This window comes from Cariama cristata, unplaced genomic scaffold (assembly GCF_000690535.1).
Source record: "Cariama cristata isolate BGI_N322 unplaced genomic scaffold, ASM69053v1 scaffold42835, whole genome shotgun sequence".
NCBI lineage: Eukaryota > Metazoa > Chordata > Aves > Cariamiformes > Cariamidae > Cariama > Cariama cristata.
In genome coordinates this window covers 33,058-54,821 of record NW_009617800.1, presented here as the reverse complement: position 1 = coordinate 54,821, position 21,764 = coordinate 33,058, and the positions used below count along the sequence as shown (strand labels likewise).

At 40.6% G+C, this 21,764-nt stretch overlaps 1 protein-coding gene across 1 annotated transcript in view; it reads right to left on the bottom strand.

The window, feature by feature from the left end:
• Nucleotides 1–21,764, bottom strand: part of UBE2E3 (ubiquitin-conjugating enzyme E2E 3) — a 58,632-nt gene that overhangs the window by 4,363 nt on the left and 32,505 nt on the right. Inside the window, exon 3 of the mRNA XM_009700629.1 lies at nt 1,169–1,301. Within this exon, the coding sequence (XP_009698931.1) occupies nt 1,169–1,301 (133 nt within the window). The remainder of the gene's footprint in view (nt 1–1,168; nt 1,302–21,764) is intronic.

Here is a 21,764-nt window from a genome sequence, read left to right as displayed (position 1 = left end):
CGGAAGAGCATGTAAGCATTATTCTGCACAAATAAGAAGTTAGAAATATTTAAGTGCTTTAACTACATAAAGCACAAGACGATGAGGAAAACTTTGTTGTTCATACTGAGGCGGGGGGCGGGAAATTCATGATGTTTTCTGAAGCCACTGAAAATTCAAAAATGATTATGCTCTAAAAAAAGTCTACAAGATTTTCATGAGAAATTTGTCTAAAACTCTGCATCGCTTCATTATAACAATCTTAACTCAGAGAATATTAAATTTTGTGTGTTTCAGAGAAGTGTGAAATACATAGAGGGTATACTATTCTTTATGCTGTAATCCTTCTGGGAATGAGAAAAAGGTATTTGACTTACAATAACAATGTTATAGCCACATGAGCCATAAGTAGTAGAAATGTTGTGTGGTAGAATGTACTCAGTCTTTGTGAATGTCAGCAGCGTCCTTTCTGGTGACTTGGTCAAGAGCTCTAATTTGGCATTAAGGGAGGGGAGAAGGGAACAACCTTTAACTTCTTTGATATCTGTTAGTAAATTATAATTTCTTAGGTGCCCATACTATTTCTGAGCAAGGAAATGAAATTTTAGTTTAAGTTAAGATTAGGTTCATTTAATAAAAAGAGCTTTTGCTTCTAAATATTATCAAACAAGGTTGCTGATCTTACCAGTAGTAAATAGATTGACATTTTACAATAATAGAAATCATCACAGTAGTTTACCCAGTTTGAAGTCATAATATAACACTCTAGTTGTCTACCTAAACTTATTTTAGCTTTCTCTTATTTTGCTAAAAATTATGTGAAAATATATAATATAGAATCTGGTTCGTAACAGAAAAAAGTTAAGAAAAAAGACAAGAAGGAAGCATAAGAAGGTCTTGTGCTGTCTTCTATTAAAATTAAAATTTCTTGAATCTTAACTCTTGATCAGAATTATCATCTCATTTATCACTTGGTAAAGCTTGGAAATCAGTATTGACTGTGGTAATCTGGGAAACAAATTAGACCCAGGATTTTTCTGAAACTGCAAGCCAAGATTTTGGACCTTGTAGTTTTCAAGAGACCATAAATAAATTTGATATTCAGAAAGCAATGAGCACTCACTCGATGCAAGTTACATACTTCTCACATGTGAAAAAACAATAAAGACAATAAAAACCTTACCCTTACCTTTGGTGGCTTGAATGGATAGTCAGATGAAAACGTGATATCCAGGAAAAAAACGCCTCCTTCGTATACAGAACCTGGAGGTCCAAGTATAGTAGATCTCCATTCATAAATGTTATCTCCTTTAGGACCGGCACTGTGTAAAAAAGAGGAGAGAGAAAGAAAGAGTCAGGTGTACCTTTGAGAGAGGCATTTTATGGATTTCCTTCTAAATTAATTTTGTTTAATACAAATCACTTGCCCATCTTTAATATCTGCCTAATTTCCAACCGACTTCAGTGGACTTGGTGTTTTAAACAGGCATGAAAGCTGAGTGCTCCGCTGTCCATTGGGAGATATAGCAATGAAACAGATTGACCGTGTCCTACCAAACTGTCACTGTCTGAAACACACCCCCAGATCTGCTTTCTCGAGTATGTGGTTGCTCTGAGCTTCTACATCATGCCCTTCCAATGGCATCAAATCGATACACAAAAGAAGTTGTATATCTTGACCACGTTCATCTTCTCCAGGCATTAAATGGATCATAGCTTCATAAAAATGTGACTTACACATATATTGATACACATTTATTGCCACTTGTTTCACAGGCTAGAATGAAATGTTACACCCTTGGGCAGGAAAACTGGGGATGGGAGAGACAGAATCAAGTAACCTGGAACTGAGCTTCTTACAGCACTGTCAATCCAAATAACTGTTTTCTTCAGGATATATTTGCGTTATGCCTCCAGGCAATCGGCATTGAGACTACTAGCCAAAAATAGTTTATTTTAAGTAGAATACTGAACGTATTTCTCACTAGGGGAAGTGTTTTGCATAATTATTAAAGAAAAGCTTTGAAAGAAGGGATAACGAACAACCATTTTCTCAACTTCTGAGCCATCATACTTAATGCCATTATCACACAGTAACCATCTAACCTCCTCACAAAAAAATTCAAAGCACAATCTTATTTCTGTAAGCAAGTCCCAGGGTAAAAACTAACCTAACCTTCCGCAAAAGGTCCTGAATCTGAACCACTGAGATCCAAACTGACTGCTATGGAAAACAAGACCGCTGAGCTCACATGGGCACGGTGGATTCCTCTCATCTACGCAGACAAGTCAATAAGGCGGCACTATAAAAGAGCCTTTCAATTCTCCTCACTTCGGCAGCCTACATCTCACAGCCACATGGCAAAGCGTACCCATCTTTCTCCCTCTGTGGTCCCAAGGAACAGGCACTGAGGACTGTCAGATGTGATTGCACATGAAGCACGCCACAGGGCACAGCATCAAGCTGTAGCCTGGGAGTTTGTGGTTTCTGGCATTGCTTGACACTCAGAGAAGCCTCCCTACAAGCCCTCCAAGTGTTAAGGCTCTTCCTATGTCATGTCACCTCGTGTATTTGTCATAGATATGTCCGCAGTCTATAACATGGCATGTTGGACATGCATCCTTACTATGTAGCCAAACATGTGGAGACACTCATCAGAGACAAGGAATATGAGCAGTCTGTATTATACATCTGCAATTCCCGCACCAAAAATTTAGCTATTTTTGCATTAAGATCATACTGGAGAAAGAACCAAAAGCTGATTTTGATCATGAATTCCCTTTCAATTCATAATTTCCCAACATGTTTTTTATCTTGCGGATGTTTCATGTGCCAAATGTTTAAACTGTTGCAGGCCCTTCATTAACAGGACAAAATAATAATGGATTTTGGCTGACATCCTATTTAATTAAAAACAAAAAATTATTTGATGGAGCTGTAGCTATTTTCCTGTTGCTAAAATGAAAGTAGGTAACAATGGCGTGCTGGCCTCCAGAGTACAGCTAGGAAAGAAAAACTAGAAGTGCTGTCAAAATAAAGTTTAGGTCTAAAAGCACTGATCTTACCTTTCTATTTGCAAAATAGAAAAGTGGAAGAAGAACAGCGGGTAAATTTTAGGGGAAAAAAAAGGGGGAAATTCAGAGGCAAGGAGGTCCATTTTTGATGATGTAACTAACCGTTCGTACCCTCAGTCACTCCAGAAGATAGTTCTATTCATGCTCTCTAAAAAGCAATTAGTGTAAGAACTGAAAATATTGGGGCAATAACGACAATATTTGAAATCCACATAGGCCACTGAAATGTTTTAATTAATTCTTGACATTCATCAAGCTTACAGCTAATTAGTATTGTGCTTGGAAACAAATTTCTTTGGAGCAATTCAATTTCAGCATTAGATGTCCTAATGACTGTTTTATAGTTTAATGCAGAGGTTAGCACTCTGCCCTCGTGTGTTAGGTACTTTTCTTTCATACACCTCTAACAGCTGGATGCAATTCAATCAGATTAATGAAACAGCTGAATTAAATTAGTGACATATTTCAGCCCAATGAATCAGTCGCAATTAAGTGCGGTACCAGTCCAGTGCCAAACTATCTGGTAATCACTCACCAAGTCAGAGCAAGGGCATCTATCAGCTAGTAGCCAGAAGCTAAGTACAATAACTCTCTGCCTATTACTATCTGCTATCCTCTTCTATCGTACCGATAGCAGTATATCAAAGGATCAGGCTATAATGCGAGAAGGGGAATTCCTAACCTCGTAAGAGGAAGAAAACACTGTGTTTGGAACCCCTCCTACTGTTGAGGAAAGACTGCTGCAATGTCAAAAGTAACACAAACCTGTAACAATAACTGCACTCCGATAAAGGAGGAAATTGTTAAATTGAACAATTTCACTACACCTGATGGAGGTTTGTGAAATTTCTGTTTAACAGCTGAAGTGCTATCTCACTTCCAGTGATGTAAAAGATACCCCTGCTTCATTAGCAACCTGAAAAACCCCGCAATTACTATGTTATTGGCGTGAGGTGATATGAGATTAAAGAGCAGAGACAAGACATCACACTTGGCTTCTACTACCTGTGTGTTTCCACTGGGGATCATCCTCAGCCAGCCATTACCTACTTTGTCTTTTGTGTACATACCAAGGTAATATTTTTTGGAGGTAAACAAACCCACACTCTCTAAGGCTCAGCAAAACATACCAGACCTATTCACGGCAGTCTCAGCCTCTGCAATGATGTCCACAAGGAGAGGACAATGGGTTTACACCCATTCGGACAACTGCAGAGAAGAGCAGAACGTGCCGCCCTGCTTCAGGCAACACCTCGGCTGTATATCCAGCTGCAAGAGGGTGCTGGAGCCCCACTGGAGTCACCGCCTTCGACTCTCCGTCACTGCAGAGCATCGTCTCGGTGCTGCAGAAAGCTACAAGGAGCAAAATGCCACTCCCCAGTGCAAATCTAACTTCTTCATTCCCACAGAGGACAGCAAAAGACCCGGGCTGAAAACTGGGAGTAAGGAAGCTTTACTCTGTACGCAATTTTCTGTTTCATTGGTACACCCAGAAGAAATACTCTCCTCCTTCTGTTGGGCACTAAAGAGGCTGGCATGGGAGGAGCTTCTATGGGTTGTACTCGGGCTCTTTATTCCCAGAAGTTCCCCTTCTGTTCAAGAGACCCACTGTCCTATTGCGAGCACAAGCTTCATGCATCACACCTTAAACCTTGAGAGTTGTGTTGAGTGACAGCCTAGGAACCTTTCTCGCCGTGTGCCACACTGGACAGAATATCCCAGGCAGAGCAATGGGGTATTTCCATGGTTTTCTTCCCCTTCCTTTTTTCACCAATGAAAGACGCAACTCCTTCTGACTTACCCCATGGAATCCATATGGACATAAAATCCTCCTCTGTTCTGTCCTTTAAAACACAAAATCTCGACAGAGCAATGGATCTGATGACAACTTCAGTGTTGTCATCAGCTGCACCGCGTACATGTGCAGTTCATTGCTACCAGCTCCTAAATTAGCTTGCAGAACATCACAAGCAGTAAAGGCACCAATAGTATATTCTCAATAAAAGAACCACTTGATTAATTTTTGTAAATATAGGCTAAAAAAAAAAAATCTCAGACAAAATAACAAAGCAAATTAATTGAAATGACAAAATATTCTTTGCAAAATTAAGGGGTTTTACTTCATATATAAAAGCTAGATGGATTTTTTACAATAAATTAGATAAATTGACAGACTAAAGTTAACTGGCTATATCTGCTTCCTAAGTAAATATTCATTATGCCACTTGACTGAGGGATATATACCTGATCCAGATAAGACAAAGGATTTATAACCACGCTCTATCCACGCTAGTCCGCTGAACAGATTTAATTTACAAGTGTGACTTCAGATGGTGAATTTGAGAAGATGGGAGGTTAAACTCCAGGGGCACATGGGCTCACATCAGGTACTTTAAACCAACCCTGGCTCTCAGGTTTCACAAAGATGAAGAACAGCTTTTCTAGCACAGCGTTACGAGCATTCATACGGATGCAGCAGCATTCACACCAGCAAGCAGTCGGGTAGACTCCTGACACAGTGGTTACAAAAATCAGAATTCAGCATTTGTTACAATTCACCAAATCAAAATACTTTAAAGCTGCCCATATGGAACTAGCTGCAGGATGAGAAACTCAGACAAGAAATTTCCAATCTGCATGATGTTAGTAGCATGCTGCTTTCTGCACTTGCTAAATGTGCTTCTCCTGTCAACAGCACTGCTCTGAAACACAGCGCTCTAAATGTGGTGACAGAATGCAACTTCATCATACTGAGACTGTGATAATTAAGAAGAAAAAGGGTGAAGGAAAATGTAATATAGCTAGATTTGATGTTAACTCTGTGTTATGCTTTATTATGAGAAACAATTTGGGTCTGTAATAGAATATAGTTGAGGGGGGAAAAAAAAGTAAAAAAAAAAAAGTCTGTTTTTTAGAAAGCTTCCTGACAGTGAAGTCTGTCAGACTCTAAAACAGTCTTATGAGAAATGTCATTGGTACCACAAAACTAAAGGTACCAGTCTATATCCCAAGATGACCATCGAGGGTGCTGACATAGCACAGATTTAAGTGACAGAATATTTTCCTACATTCTCCTTTCAAAGGCCTCACCCTTAGGTCTGGTACCCAGGCAGGTATCACAAAGGCAGCAGTTAACAAACCAAATGGGGTACCTGGAGTGAGAGTTAGGTAAGGAAAGCGCCCCCTCCATCCTCCCCAAACTTTTATCTCAAGATGAGATTCAGCAAAAGTAAAATTCCTGAAGATCTCCACAGACTGCTCAACCACAGCGGCCCTGTCACAATGGTATAATTATAATTTTTACAGCAATGTAAGTGAAGACAGTGCTTTAAGAAAGGAGTAAGATATCTTTTTTGATTTTCCTTAATTCAACTGAAGGTACTAAGGAAAGGACAAATGAATGCCCTTAAGTATGTTCCACAATGTTGTGCTTGAAAAATCCACTTCATAAAGCTACATAGTGAGTTTTGCAAAATCCACAACACAGCTTCAGAAACTGAGTTTTACAAATCCTGCTGTAAAAGAAAGGCACTCGGCATGTTACCAGCAGGAAAGGCTTTGTTTTGGACAGCAAGGTCTCAGCTAAAGCTGTTGGATGATGTTCTAGTTTAGTACTGTGCCACTAGAGGCTAACAGGGCTGTAACAGATCCTACCAGCACACACAATTCAGGCAAATAACACATATCCTATCTGTAGTGAGTCTGCCTGCCCCGCCTGCCTCACCATCTAAGCTTCTGAGCTTCATGTACTCATCTCCAGTGGAAGGAGAAAGCCCCAGGCTCAGGTAACTTCAAGTTATCACAGAGGTGCGGACCATGTAGGGTAACTAGTGTGGATGCTGACGTTTGCACCTCAGACTTCCCAATCAGGGTAGAGAGGTCGGTGACTCCCTGCAGCACAAGGAGCATCTAAATAGTCCCTAATACCAAGGTTCTCCATCTCCCTCTGGTGACACTTACTTTTCACTGTCTGCATGGGGAGCTTGGCTCCGAACTTAAGCCTCCAAGCTCACTACTTTAGAAAATTCTCCTCATCCTCCATGCACTGAGAAAGGGTTGTCTAGCTCAGTATTCACATGCTACCTTGTAGCACACTAGCTGGACAGCTAGAGATACACACTGCCATGCTGCTGGTAAATAAAAAGAAAAATAAATCTCATAAGGAACCAAAGAATCTCTGTCTGGTGCAAGCTTAGTTCAGCTACTCTGTGAAGCCTGGAGAGAGCACAAATCACTTACCAGCAGTTGTATTTTAATATTAAACATGGGAATGGAAAGATGCTCACTTTATTTTCCTGCTTTGATATTTTCAACACTTTGAAGAAAATTTAACCATTACCTTTTTTCCTTACTCCTCTTTTTCCCACTTGTGGAAGCACTCTTGTATTTTTGGTTACAGTGCACAAGAAAGGAAATGAACATTAATTAAAAGACATACATTTGTGGCTTTCAGTCCTTTAAAAACTGACAACCATGGGCAGTAATTTCCATTTTCTTTATTTTTCAATGCTTTGTTTACAGGGCTTTCTGAAGTACTTATTCTCAGCATTCATATTATTAGTGCCAGTGCCTAAGCACCTCTGCTTACAGAATCTGGGTAGTATATCCTCTATACACAGAAACCATACTAGTTTCACTTGCAGAAGCCTCAAGTATAGCCTTTATTTTTGGATTACAGCATTTTTCTAAGGTTGGACATATGGGGGTTGTCTACAGCAATATATCAAAAAGCCTTTTCAACACAGATTTGATAAGGTACTCACTATCACTAAGGTTTCCAGGTTATGTGCAATTTCTTACAAAGAAAAAGTTTGAGTCTATTGTGTTCTTTATATAGCTACAAATGTTCTTATTTTACCTGCCACTGAACTATCTGCTACATCTGTTTGCTCAAAAAGGTTATTTACTGCTTCTAGCAGATCCACAGAAGCTGTGTAACTGAGGAAACACAGAGTTCAGTTCACTCTACAAACCTTTGCTTCTGTCACTTCCTTAAAGTCTATTATGCCCTTAAGACTGAAATCTAGAAATTACCACCAAAAAAAAAAAAAAAAAAAGCCTATTTTTAACTCACGAATCCCCTGCTAATTCAGCAGTAAAGCAGTGCAGGACTTGTGCCTGAGGCCATGGTTTCATGCAACAGTAAACCCAACTTGAGAGCTCCTCCTACCAGATCAAAAGCGGTGTGGCTATTGAAAGCAAAGTGCTGATCCAGCATAAATTAACTTGGCCTAACCATACACATTTCAAGAACATCAATGGATTAGCTTTGTAACACCAGGTTTTATGCTTAATCAGGTATCATTTGCCCTCCTGCAGCCAGCATAGAGAGGGCATAAACTTTAGATGGCATGGTCCGGTTTAGAAATGTAATCATGTGGCTGTATTTGGTTTACGTCAAATTGTACCATTAGAGGAATCAAACCGAGTGCAGATCTGCTATTCATCACCGTAAAGAGACAGATGTAAGACGGTAGTGCCTTAGACAATTAAAAACTCCAGCGCTGAACTTGCCATTAGTAGAAGAATATACATTGTTGCTACTCAAAGAAGCTAAGTAATAAATCGTTTGATAATTCCATCAAAGCTGTAATATGTAGATACCCCGAGTAATGTATTTTGAAAAGCTGATAGTTTTTCCACTGTCATAAGCCCCATGAAATTAGTTCATTGCTACAACAGCTCAACCCTACTTTGCTCTTGGTATTCCTGCTAGTTCCTAGGACCTTTCCTGCTGCTGTTGGAAGTCTGCTCAGGTTCTTTCCATCTTCCAGAACAACCGTAGCCAATTATAGAGGCAGAATTCCTGAAATTTTTCTTTTGAAAAGTAACTAACCCCAGAATGTAGTCCGTTAAAATACAACAGAAATGCTGAATTTAAACCAGGTAACAAAACGTATCAGATCATTTCTGTCTATGCTTTTGACAGAGCAGTTGTAAATACATACTACTCAGGCAACACATAAAACCTTTAGCAAACATGAGTCGTTTTTGAAAACAGAGAAATAAGAGGACTTGAAGGCATGAAGAAAGTTCATGATGAACATTTGGTTTATTTTAAATATCTTGAAATCTGCATTGAAGTCCCTCTCACCTGCCTAACTAAAGAAATTATCTATACTCCCTATTAAAACACAGAGCAGGACAGTCAGTAAAGGGAAACATATCCTACTACTTCGCCATGTGTTCATAATAATAAAGATGTAATTCAGCATAAAATAAAAGACCAGCTCCCTGTCATCAGTGTTGAAACACTAGTAGTACCAGTGGCAAAATGTGCGCTATTTTCTTGCTGTTTGTATAAAGCTCAATTTGTACTAAGGCCAAATCACTTTGTCAAAGAAATCTGTCTCCCAGGTATACAGTTCACATTTTCCTTCCACTCAAAATTACCGATGAACCTGTACTTAGCAAACATGGCAAATTTTGATTTTCTTCCATGAGAGAGGATCCTTCTCAACTCCCTAACACAAAGAAAACTCATTTGGGATACATGCATATTTTACTCTTCGATATGTTAAACTCTCCATACTCATGCTAGCAGAAAGAATCACACGGTACCTGAGAAATCGTGCAGCCTTAGTTTAAGGCATCTGCCCACAAATACACAAAATGGAGGCACTCAGACACAAGATCATTTGCCTAATGTCATCCAGAAAATGTGTGCTGTGGAGTATGATCACAATGTAAATCTCCCAAATCCCAGGCTACCACCTTACCCACTGGACTGAGATTACACTGTCAGTAGTTCATTCAATGGTTCTGTGGCTTCCGTGTGTATTAGACATCAGTCACCTACTTCGTTCACTGCAAAATCTTCATGTCAAAAAGCTAAGGGTCACCGAGAAATCCAGTTTAGGATTTCCTACCAATATTTTCAATGACATTTTTAACATCAACAAAGAAAATCTATTATTCCCAATATCCTTCATGCACACACTTGGGATGGAGGAAGAAAGAACAGTTAAAAGAACTAATTTCACTAAAGGATCTAATTAATCTAAAAATACAACTGGCTTTAAAACTGTAGTAAACTTATAAAGACTCACACCTAGGAACAATAACTGGGCAATTTTCAACAGACTAAGCCTGCAAGTCAACTAGAGCTGTTCAAATGAAATCCCCAGCAATCAACCTACCCCAAAATACATAAACATTGGGCAATTTCAAATACTGACAGATGTATTAAAAAAGCTTCCACCGCTCTGTGGATTATGTTTTGTTTTTCAACAAACCTATCTGCAGCCAAAAATTGAAAGGAACCCACCATACAAACAGCGCTTTTCAAGACAGAAAGCACGTTAGTGAATCAGAGAGTCACTACAGTCTGTCAATTCAAGCCTAAAGGCACACTCCACAATTAAACTTGTGAATGGTGTTAACGTTGTGGAAAAACTTTCTTCCAGTATCGTAAAAGGAGAACACAAATTATTCAGGTACTTCATGAAGGACCAAGAAAGACAGAATTGCTGGGAAGTCACCTTCACTGAAATGCAGGGGTATCCACCTGTCAAGAAGGTGAACACCCAACGTACCTGGTGCTGCCACAGTGGCACCTCCTCCTTCGGGACGTCCCGGATTGGGCTCCTCCACCACTTCACAGCAACATAGCTAGAAGTTGCCTTTGCCCTCCACCTCTAAAAAAATCATCTTTCAACTTCAGCAACAAAGTTACAGCTTGCCCACACAGAGATGGAGAAAAGACAAAAGCAGTCAGTCAGACAGCCTGCCTCTATTAAAACACATTAACACTCTGAATAAGAAGCACCTACTTAGGGATTTAATGATCTTTAATACACGCAGATTAGTTTCACACTTTTAGTTGTTTCATATTAACTTCCTGAATGTTGCCCAGTAGCGAGCACTGAGTACTTTCCCTCAAGAGAAATCTGTATTTTCATCATCTCAGTCAGTTCTTGATTCAGCTTCCTAACCTTCTGGCATGGGCTTTCTTCCAAACGTAATTCTGTTATGACTTTTAAGTACTTCCTCCCTCTTGCCTCCATCCATTTCCACATCACACTGTACAGCCTAACAAAACAGAAAGTGCCATGCCACAGCTCCCTGTGTCGGATGCCTAACTTGAAGCCATAAAAGTCTGTTGGAAATCTCTGTGACTAGTAAAAGGCTAATTTGTCAAAAATAAAATTGGTCTTTTCCAATTCATCCACAAAGATCTTCCCCATCTCATGCACAAAAAGGATGACTTCTCAAGTCTGGCTCCTTTCCAAACATGGCTGGGGTCACTACGTGGCTTTTGTCACTAGCTGCTTCACCTGAATTGAAAGAAGTTATCTGTTTTGAAAGGGCATGAGCCTGGTTAGCCAAAAAACAAGAATCCTGTTCAATGCAATGGTCCAATGTTCAGAAGGCCTGTCTTTAGTCCCGTTCCCACACTGGTTAACGAAAATGCCTACACTGAGGATTGATTAAATGAGATTTTCACTTTTGTCACAAGATTCAAGGTCTGAAATGATCACCAGGACTCTGGCTAGGGGCTTTAAACTCTGCTTAAGGCAAAATGATGACAAGTTTCACATTCGGTGCAGGGCATGTGTTTATCATTGTTGACAATTTTTACATATTTAATCTATTATTTGATATTAGATTTTTTACCTTTGTACTTTTAACAAAACCATTCCACAAATAAGCTTTTGCCAATCTGACTATATAAAGCAAATCTCTGGGGTGTAACACATTCCAGTAGACCTGAGTGCAAGGTGACTGGTGCTGTCCCACAACCAATTAACCCCAGCAGAACCGCCCCCGTGCCTCCTCTTACTCCTTCCCCATCCTTGACACCTGCAGGGGGGCTTGTAAAATCACACTGAATCGCTCCGTGGTGCTGGGCGGGTTGAGAAGTAACCAAGGATTGCTGTCAGGCTGCCTGGGCTCCTGGCGGCAGCAGCTGGCTGCAGACTGGCACGGGTGCCAGCAGCAGCGCAAGAACGGGAGCGGGAAGCTGCAGCGGGGATTAGGGCGGAAGCAGGGGGCTGCAGCAGCTCAACCTGAATTGGCTTAAAACATGCTGGAACTATACTCTGTGAGTGCAATTCTGGATCCGCAGTGTCCTGTCTATCAAAGTAGAGGCTCAGGATCCTCTCTCTGTCTCTTCACCATCCCACTCTGTCCATTTAGTACATAAGCTGTAGAGTAACCCAACATTATGAGCAGTAACTGTCCTGTACCGAGGGTAAGGCAGACTTCATTCAGGTGCTAAACCATTAGCCCTACAACGTACATTTCACTAGTTGAGTACGAACATTTGGAGAGTTTCAAAACAAAAGCAGTTGAGGATAGGAATCTGTTTTGTATAATGCAGAATTGGAGACAGCTGAAGCAACACTTCGTACAGAGTAGATATAAATGTAACTTGTGTATTAAAAGCATTAAAAAACCCTGTGAATACCAGCTTCAGTTCCAAAAGCACGGCAATTCAAAGGAACGGAGAAAGCATCATGCATACAAATACACAGAAATCAATGTCTGATATGAGTTCATTTTACTCCACAAAAGTGTACTACACTAAAGAAAAATGCGAAAATAATAATCATTGCAGGGGAAAAAAGTCAATAAACATCTAAGTGAAACAAGTTTCACTCAGTAAAATCTGTTTATTGAAAAGCCAGCTCCAGCCCAACTATTGCTCCCTCTAACAATGTTAATTTAACGAGTAACTCTTCCAAACGAACATTCTCTGTGGAGACAGCTGTAGCATATGGAGCAGAAGCTGTTTGGGTTAGCCCTGGGAGCAGAGCTTTGTACCCCTCCTCTAAGACAGCTGCCACCACTCAGGATGAACTAAGAAATTTGTGACCTGCACAGAGGTTTGCTGTAGAGCTTGGACCACTGGTATCAGTGGACTAAGACACGCTGCAACTTCCTTCCACCTTTTTACGCATCTGTTCAGAACTATGATTAAAAAGAAATGCAGTTTTCCCCCGCAGGCCAGATGCAAGGCAGCTGTTAGGGAAGTGGCAGCTTACTGCCCGCAGTAGGATACAGCCACTCAGACCTCGTGCGCTGGTGTGACCCCAAACCACTCATTCGTGACACCTCGGGCAAAGCAAAAGCACACGGACAGCACCGACCTCTTCCTGGGTGCTAAATCCTTCTTCCCAATAGATCAGGTTGCAGCACCAGCTGCACTGCATTCAGGAACTAGATACTGCCTCAACATGGACACAGAATGGCTATAATCTCAAGAAGAAAAGGCTCAGACTGTGTATGGTTTTTATTTGAGACTATAAGCATGATTTATCAGTGGAAAGAATATACTTTATGACCGCTATTGCAAAATTCATCGGGTTACATACAAATTAACTATAATCTCTTCCAACGTGCCCTAATGTTATATATTGATACATAACTCTACTTCCTTCATATTCTCAGTCAGTTATAATTTAGTGAATGCCATTAACCGCACATTTGCTTACATTTGCAATCTAGGAAAAATAGTGTTCTTTCTGATAACTAATCTCAATAAAGCTCTTTCTTTGCTGCAAATGCCTGATTAATTTAAAGTACAGCACTGCTAAAAAAATTAACTTACGACAGGCTGCCTGCTCATTGTACTTAACAGATTCAGAGCTGAAAGGATAAACATTTTCACTAGTAGTTAGCCTGCTGGGATTGATTACCAATGTTTAGATGATTAAATATTTGTGACCAAAAAAACCCTACCTAGTAGTAAATATATCTTTACATCTTAACCATTTTTACTGCAGGTGTCTAAGACAGGATCAATATTCTGTTTTACAGACAGAATAATAAATGTGACAGGGCAATGACTTGCTAAAAGTGACTATATAGGTAAAGGAGAGAACGGGGTACAGAAGCTAATTCTCCCAAGTCTCTGACAAGTAATCAAAGCACCAGGTCTCAGTGGTCCCATTCAATGCTTGAAGGTTCATACACTTGAACTTCAGAAGCCACACAAACACACCTTATCCTATAACCACGGTGTAGACAGGTGCTCCCAAGAGACAACTTAGAAAACGAATCCAAATGGAAAGTTTTCTTTCTTGTTTAAATCTTCCTTAATGAAATTTTAAAAATAGTGCTGGAAAAAAACCACTAGTAGTAGTAGCAGTAACAGTAATAACAACAACAATAAGGACAATAATAATGAAAGGATCAAACTCTGTGGCCTGGCTCTGCTCCGAGCGTGCTGCTGTACCTCCCTGGAGAAGGTTACTCACCAGGTGCCCAGCTCTAACAGCAGTCCCAAGCATCACTGGTATTTTGGGCCAGGCAGAGGGAGGCAACTTCAGCCGGTCGCACTCCAGCAATTCCCAGCTGCGGCACAGTCCAGGGGGAGCGCAGGAAGCTGGTGTGGGTAGGCTGGCAGGTTGGCTTGGGGCGGGGGGGAAATCATAAACAGCTCTTTGATAGCTTGTTCCCCTTTCCCCACTGCACCAAGCAAATGCCAGCAGAGGAGACAATCCTGCAAAGGGAGAGATGCCGGGCATTTTTTTGGTAGGCGGTAGTTTTCCAAAGAGGTACTCGGAGACTCTTCAATAGCACTGACAATTTGTGAACACAAAGATCTAGCTTTTCAGCGTTACGCTTCATCTGCCTCCTGCTCCCCCTCCAGTGCACGCAGCAGCAGCTTTCACAGGGCAGGACTCCATAGGAGCGGGAAGCTAATTACCAGATGTCTTATAAATCTTTCCAATCTGCACAACTTCATCCAGTTTGCAATGCTTAACATCAGCTCCTTTGGAACCTTTTCATCCTTATTTTTGTGTAACAAATTTTCAACAAGCCAGGAGTTCTTTGTTCTCTCCTAATAAAACAACCTAAAATGTTAACAGTTCAGCATGAAACTAATGAACTAAATGCACTTTTCTGGAGATCTGAGTAGAACTACAGGCATTTCCAGATTTATGTGAAAATTTTGTTAATTCTGGAAAAAGTCCTTTCGGTTGTTTCTTTAAAGAACTACAAAAATTAATACAAACAACGGTTGTAAACTATTTATGTGTTTTGCCAAACATATGGCCACTCAGATGCTGCGCTTATTGAGGACAACTTAAATGAAAATCTTAAAGGGGGCTGAAAAGAGAAGTGGACCAGATCAGACGTTTGCTCGCATGCAACTATTCTGTCCACAAAATTGTACTCCAAATAACTGCTAGTGGCAATGCAGAGATATTCTGCAGATCGTTGAGCATTCAAGTCTACAATATGTATGAATGGAAATGATTTTCAATTGCTTCCTCTTGGGGGATATAGTGACAAAGAAGAAGAGTATAGAGCAAGCTGGTTGAGCGTTTCTGCTTCTGCAGTACTGCTGACATAGGAGACTGTCAGTTCTCCCTAACCTATTTCAGTGGGATCCATACCAAGCAACCATACGGATTTAGTATGAAGCAGGACTATAGACCCCCACTCACATGAATCCTCCAGCTGGCAGAGTTGGGAGGGGTTTGAATCACAATAGAAGGTGGCTGGTAACATCTCCGTAGGTGCAGCTGATTGCAGAGCAAATGCCTGACCATGCTCTGACTGTGCTATGGAAGGAAAGATGACTCTGAATGACCTAGGGAATGTGTCCTATGCCCAGGGCCAAGAGGAATGGGTGACATATAGCTTTTTGCCAGACATAAGGTGGGAATGTCCTGTTTAACATCAAAGTTTCTTTTAGCCAAAGAGGTTTAAATAAAGCAACAAAGCAAGAACTTTCACCTCGGGCAAAACACCCAGGCTACTGGATGCCTACTTGCTCTGGAAAGACTCTGTCATGACTAAAACTGGAAGCAGTACCCTCACTTTTATTTTGTACATATTCTACCCTGTGGATGCTGCAGATTATGTGGTGTAAAAATAAATAACCTTTTTGAGTACTTAGTATTAAATGTATTTAGATGCATGCATGTTGGATAATAAGCCTAAAATACACTGTACTTCTTGGTAGCTGAAGATCATCTGCTACAAGTGGCATCTTTCCCCCCTCCAAAATACTAACTTAAGTACCTAAAATACTGTTCTCCGCAGATTACATTCACAAAAGCATTAGGAAACACCAAGTTTATAGGAACTGCCACTATAAAAGGAGCATCTATGCCCCAAACCAAGTGACACTTAAATCACAATCTTCATTTGAGCTGCTGTTGCAAAGCAAACACTAGTATTAACTACAAAACCTCTGTTGCTAAAAAGAAAAGCGGCAAACATAGAATTCGTGGCTGTGTTCATATGTGGACAACTATCCAGGAGGATTATGGTTACATGAAGCTCCCGTTTTGGCAGGCACAGAATGACATGATCCATCCATCACTGGTACGGCCACAGCTCCCAAGCAGCAAAACTCTGTGAGGGAAGACCAGACTCTTCTACCACGTATTACATCCCTCGTGCCTTCATAAGAAAGGAAGCAAGAAGCCTCATTCATTCAAAAGAATTCAGGACATCAGGGAAGAAGAGTTGCCCCCATTTACAGAAGCGCAGCTGCAGTACCTGAACGACAGTGCCGCTCCTGAACTACATGACTGTGATGAACTCGAGACCCATGCAGGTACGCCATACAGGAGGCAAAAGTATAATGCTAAGGCAGCAACAGTGGTTTTTTCCAATCAGACTAAAAGCAATACACTGTTTAAAATATATTCTAGGAAGGGAAGTACTGCAAAATCTGGTACTATTCTCCTGCTGAGAGTCAATGTTGAACTGATGACACCAGTAATTTCTATCTGGCTCTTTCCATATGCTTTTCTTGCATTGAATGGGAACTGTCATTCTTGTCAGTTCTAAGGAGCTCACCCTAAGTTTTGGTGTATTAAAGACAAAAAAAGATTTACACTGTTTTCCTCCAGGGCACTTGGCTCCCCATGCTATCCTGAATGCCTTAAACACTTATAAGTGCTTCTTTCCTTTAAGTGTTAACAAATTTCAGTCATTATTACAGCAATTTTATGAGCATGGCTTTGTGGAAAGATAAATCTCCTAACGTGCTCTGAAACAGTCAATCTACAACACTTCCACACACACTTCAGAGCAGGCACCTCCCTTTACAGATCTGCCCTGGAGAGACCTCCAGCACCTGGCAAGACCTCATTAACCACTGACTAATCTGAGCCATGGAAGAAGCAGCGGTCCACCTTTAATACAAGGCACTAAACCACTGAAGTTATAAAGACCATGATTAGCAATATGAAGTGGAGCATATCATGATGATATATTCTTGACGATGCTTCTTAGCTTTCTTCTTTCCATTTTTAAAGCTTTATATATACTCTGCAGATTGGCATTTCTGTGCTTCTTGGATCAACTAAGTGGCTATGCCAAGCCTTCCTACAAACAAGAATTACATTAGTCACTTAAACATCAACTGCCTACACAGTCATAAACTAATCCACTCAGTTCAACTATATTGCAGTTATGAATCCTGACCAGACCTGCAGTCTGATGGGGGGAGAACTTTGTGAAGCACAGAAAAGGGTGAACTCACTGGGCTCTGGGGAGCGGGTGCCGTTGGGACGCACCTCGGAAACCTGAGCATCCTCCCCATCAGCAGGTATGGAGCCGAGAGGAGCCATCTCAAATACCTGGGCCTTGAAAATCTCTAATGCTCTGAAGGTCAAGCTCCACTTTGAATCCATCTAAAAGCCAGGAGGCAATTTTGTTGGCATTCCCAACAAGGTGCTGCCTAACAGGTACAGGCTGGGTTTTAGTTTCTGAATGGCCTCTAGGCACAGCTCCAAGCAGTGTATCATGGAGTCAAGGCACAAGGTGAAGCAGGTATGGATAAGGGCCTCATTCGAAACAATATGGTACACTCAATATGCCAAGCACACATAGTGGTCTGTTTGGCACCAGAAAGCATCCAAGAGAAAAATAAATCCCAGCTTTCAAACACTGACTTCCCCCTACCTTTATCTATTTGCTCTTTGATTAATTTTGACAAGTCCACAAAACTAATGTACTACTTCTGCAGACTGTATGTTGCCAGCCTACTCACAGTTCAAATTTTCAAGCTCTTCTACACCTTCCCACTCCATTCACAGCCTTCTCAACCTCCCTTCAGAAATGCAAGGAAAGAATGTGTCTTCCGCTAAAATCTCAGCCAGCAGAGACCGACCGCGGTTCTCCCAGAATGTGCCTACATTTGCTCTACCTCTCTCCCTCCATCTGGCTCAGCCGAATGCCTCCCATCCAGTCTCAAAGAGATCTTCTTCCTTTTCCTTCCCTTGAATACGCCCCTAGTGCTCCTTCAAACTGTTACTCTTCTTACAGTGGAGACAATCTTCATCTCAAGAAGATGAAATTCCTTTTCCTTGACAATCTAATAGACTCAAGGAAGAAATATTAATTATAAATTACATAGTTATCTGCTTCATATCTATTGAAAATATTCATCAGCTAGACAGACAGCAATATCTGAGCATCTTTCACCATTGCTGATTCCAACATAGATTGAATTATTCGCCTTAGACTCATATTAAAACTGGAGAAGTTTTGTTTACAAAACTTCTCTTCTGAGCGTGCCAGAAACTACTGAAAACTAGAGTATCTTTCATTCCTGGATTTCCAGTCAAATGAATGCAATGATCCTCTTTATGCACGGTAAAATACTTCTTAATTGGTTTATGCCTGTTGCATAATAATATAGAAATAATCTATCATGTTTTTACTATAAACTAAGTCTAAAGAGGATGATACACTGCCTCTAGCTGTTTGCATGTTAATCTCAAACAACTATATTGATGCAAATCTGCTGTAGCTACCTGAAATACTTTGATCTGCTAATAGTGCCTATATTTCTACTTTCAACATTTGTTTCTTCTTAAAAATCTTCCTTTTTAATATAGAAATATTTCAGCAGTGAAGAATAGAGATAGAAAAGGAAAATGACAAGAAAATATTAGAGAAGATTGATTAAATATTCATAAACTAAGAAATGCTAAATTTGAAGTTACACATGGTGACCTTAATTCTAAACTCTCCTACAAGTTCTTGAAGTTCCCTTTAACTACCTCACTATACACTCTATCTCAAATAATTTTTCACAACTTTAGAGACACCACCTTTTAGTTAAACAAATATTTTGTATCTATAACATATAGAGCAAATTGTCTAAACCCAGCTTCCTGACAGTCAAAAATACCAAAACACCAGAGAGCACCTATGGCTCGTATGCTGAGCCAGGTTCACCAGTAAGATATCCCCTGAAACAACTACGAGGAAGACAGATCCACTGCTAAAGTACGTTACATGTTACATGATTATTAACCTTGATAGGAAAGAAAAAGTCTTGGAAAACAGTGAGTTTTTTTCCAGAAAAGACATCAAACTAATGCCAGTGTTATAACATAAGAATGATGCAAATATACAAGAAAGCAAGCATTACAGGATGTATTAAGTGTGTAGCAAAACCTAGGCAAAAAATAGCACCATCAATTTGAGAAACAAACTAATTTAAAGGGACTGTACAGTATAGAAGAGTTGTACATTCAGTTTCAGAGATACTGCAAGAAGTCTGCTTAACAAAAAATTCATATGTATAAATGTTCAGATTTGCAATTGTTTCACTCTTCGATATTTGTAGTTATTCAAGCAGCAGCAGCTGTATTCCTTCTGAGCTTACCACTCCACATCCTCATTTTTTGTAAGAAAGCTGAAAAATGGTAAGGCATTAAAAAAACTCTGACTTCTTCACAGTAAATTCTCAGCCAAACACTCTGAGAGTTTGCTTGCTTGCTCGCTTTCAGTTCCCTGACCATTACATTTTATACACTTGTATCGTGACTGTTTCCATGCCTCCTCCTTTCTTTCAGCTACATGACACTGCTGTTACTTCCCTGCAACTTGTAGCTAATCAGAGCTTGAGACAATACATGTCAATACTCAAATATCCACAAAACGTCACAGGATTGAAAAATTTATTCTGCAGACCTCTAAGAGTGAGAATGACTTTCATCTGTAAAGAAATCATCTCATCTTCCCTCTATCTTAACAAATAAAACCACCTTTTTGTTTTGTTTTGTTTTTTAATTTGGAACATGTGAACAACAGAAACATTTGCTTTTTTTGGATTTAGTTTTCTCAAACACTTTATTTTTACTTTAGCTGAGGACTCAGACTCAGAATATATCTGTATTACTGAAGAAGACAAAAAATTATTCCAGCAGTGGCACATCTAACCCTAAACCAGCTCTCCCTGATGGACAAAGAAAGTTCTTCATCAGCCTGAGGTTGCATATCCCAGTCTCGCAGTACAGAAACGCCCATAGAAGATACGTTGGCAAAAGGACCCAAAATCCAGTCAGAACCTACAAAAACATTCTCAGGGATTTCTGCACAGCTACTGAATCATGACCGAAACATTCAAGAATGATCAGGCTCCAGCAGTAGAAATCAGCAACTTCTAAGAAGCAAGAGCAGCAGAAAAACTCACAGAATCACAGAATGGTTGGAGTTGGAAGGGACCTCTGGAGATCACCCAGTCCAACCTCCCTGCGAAAGCAGGTTCACCTACAGGAACAACTTCCACCAGTGCGTAGTGCATATAAGTAATATGGACGAATATTAAAGTTGCTTTTCCCAAAACTCACCTCAGTGCCACCATGCTGCTCTACTCTGGGAATATATGCCACGCCAGAGGCTGAGAGAGGCACAACTTGGCCTTGTCTGTGGTGACTTCATGAATGAAGTCTGGAAACAAGCCAGCTCATGTCCGAGAGCAGCATCAATCCATTTCCCTGCCTGATGTAAGACAGGTCACGCTGAGAAGTTAAAGCTATCGAGATGACATTCATGGATTCAGGCCCCTACCAGCTGGACAGTGCCTGGGCTGTGCCCTACTCTGTAAAGGAGAGGCAGTTTTCAAAGTCAAACACCACCTCCAGGCTTCAACAGATCCCACGGATGTTGTAACCAAAAACCCAACAACAACAAACCAGAAAGACCCAATGCCCCAAAACTAAACCCTCAAACTCCATGTGGTTGGTTCTTTTTAATCACACTCTCCTCAGAAACACCAAAAATAAACTCCGCTGAGGTAGGGAGCAATTTGCTTATTGGATGAAGTAAACCAGACTATGTCAGCAGACTCACTGCATCCCAAGGAACTGTCATCAAATGAAGGTGCTCACATGGGATTTTAAAGAAAGAAAAGCCAGGCTGGAAAGGGGTCAGTACTGTTCCCTCAGCCCTGGGGGCCTGCCCCCGTATGTCCTGCACCAAAAAGACGGACAAGGTGCCCTATACTAGGCCCGTTACTGGTCTTAGATGGGAATACCTGTTGGAGGAGAGGTTACAGATGTCTTTGTCCTGGCAGAAGTACCCCACACAAAGCAAAAAGTGATACCAAGTCTGAAATTTGACTTCAAGACAACATTCAACTTCTTTTCTGCATGCTGATGCCATGTTAACTTTTGAAGCCTATTTATGATCATTGAGATTTCAATAAACTCACTCCACTGTTGAACAACAAACTGAAACATGTTATCAGGCAGCGATTTGTTCAGGGTCACCAGGGATACACTTGGCATGTCCCACTCCTCTGTTCATTTCAGCGGGGCTGTTCCAGAACAAACACGCATTTGGAAAAATTTAAATAGTCTGGAGCAGCTGGATGCAATCTTGATTCTTAGTAGAGCAGCATTCAAAAGCATGTCAAAAAATGAACCAAAAGCTGGGTGCTCAGGTCCAAACTTAGAGGGGAAATTCACATGACTGCTAAGGAGCTGCCAGTGGTGGGTCTGTGG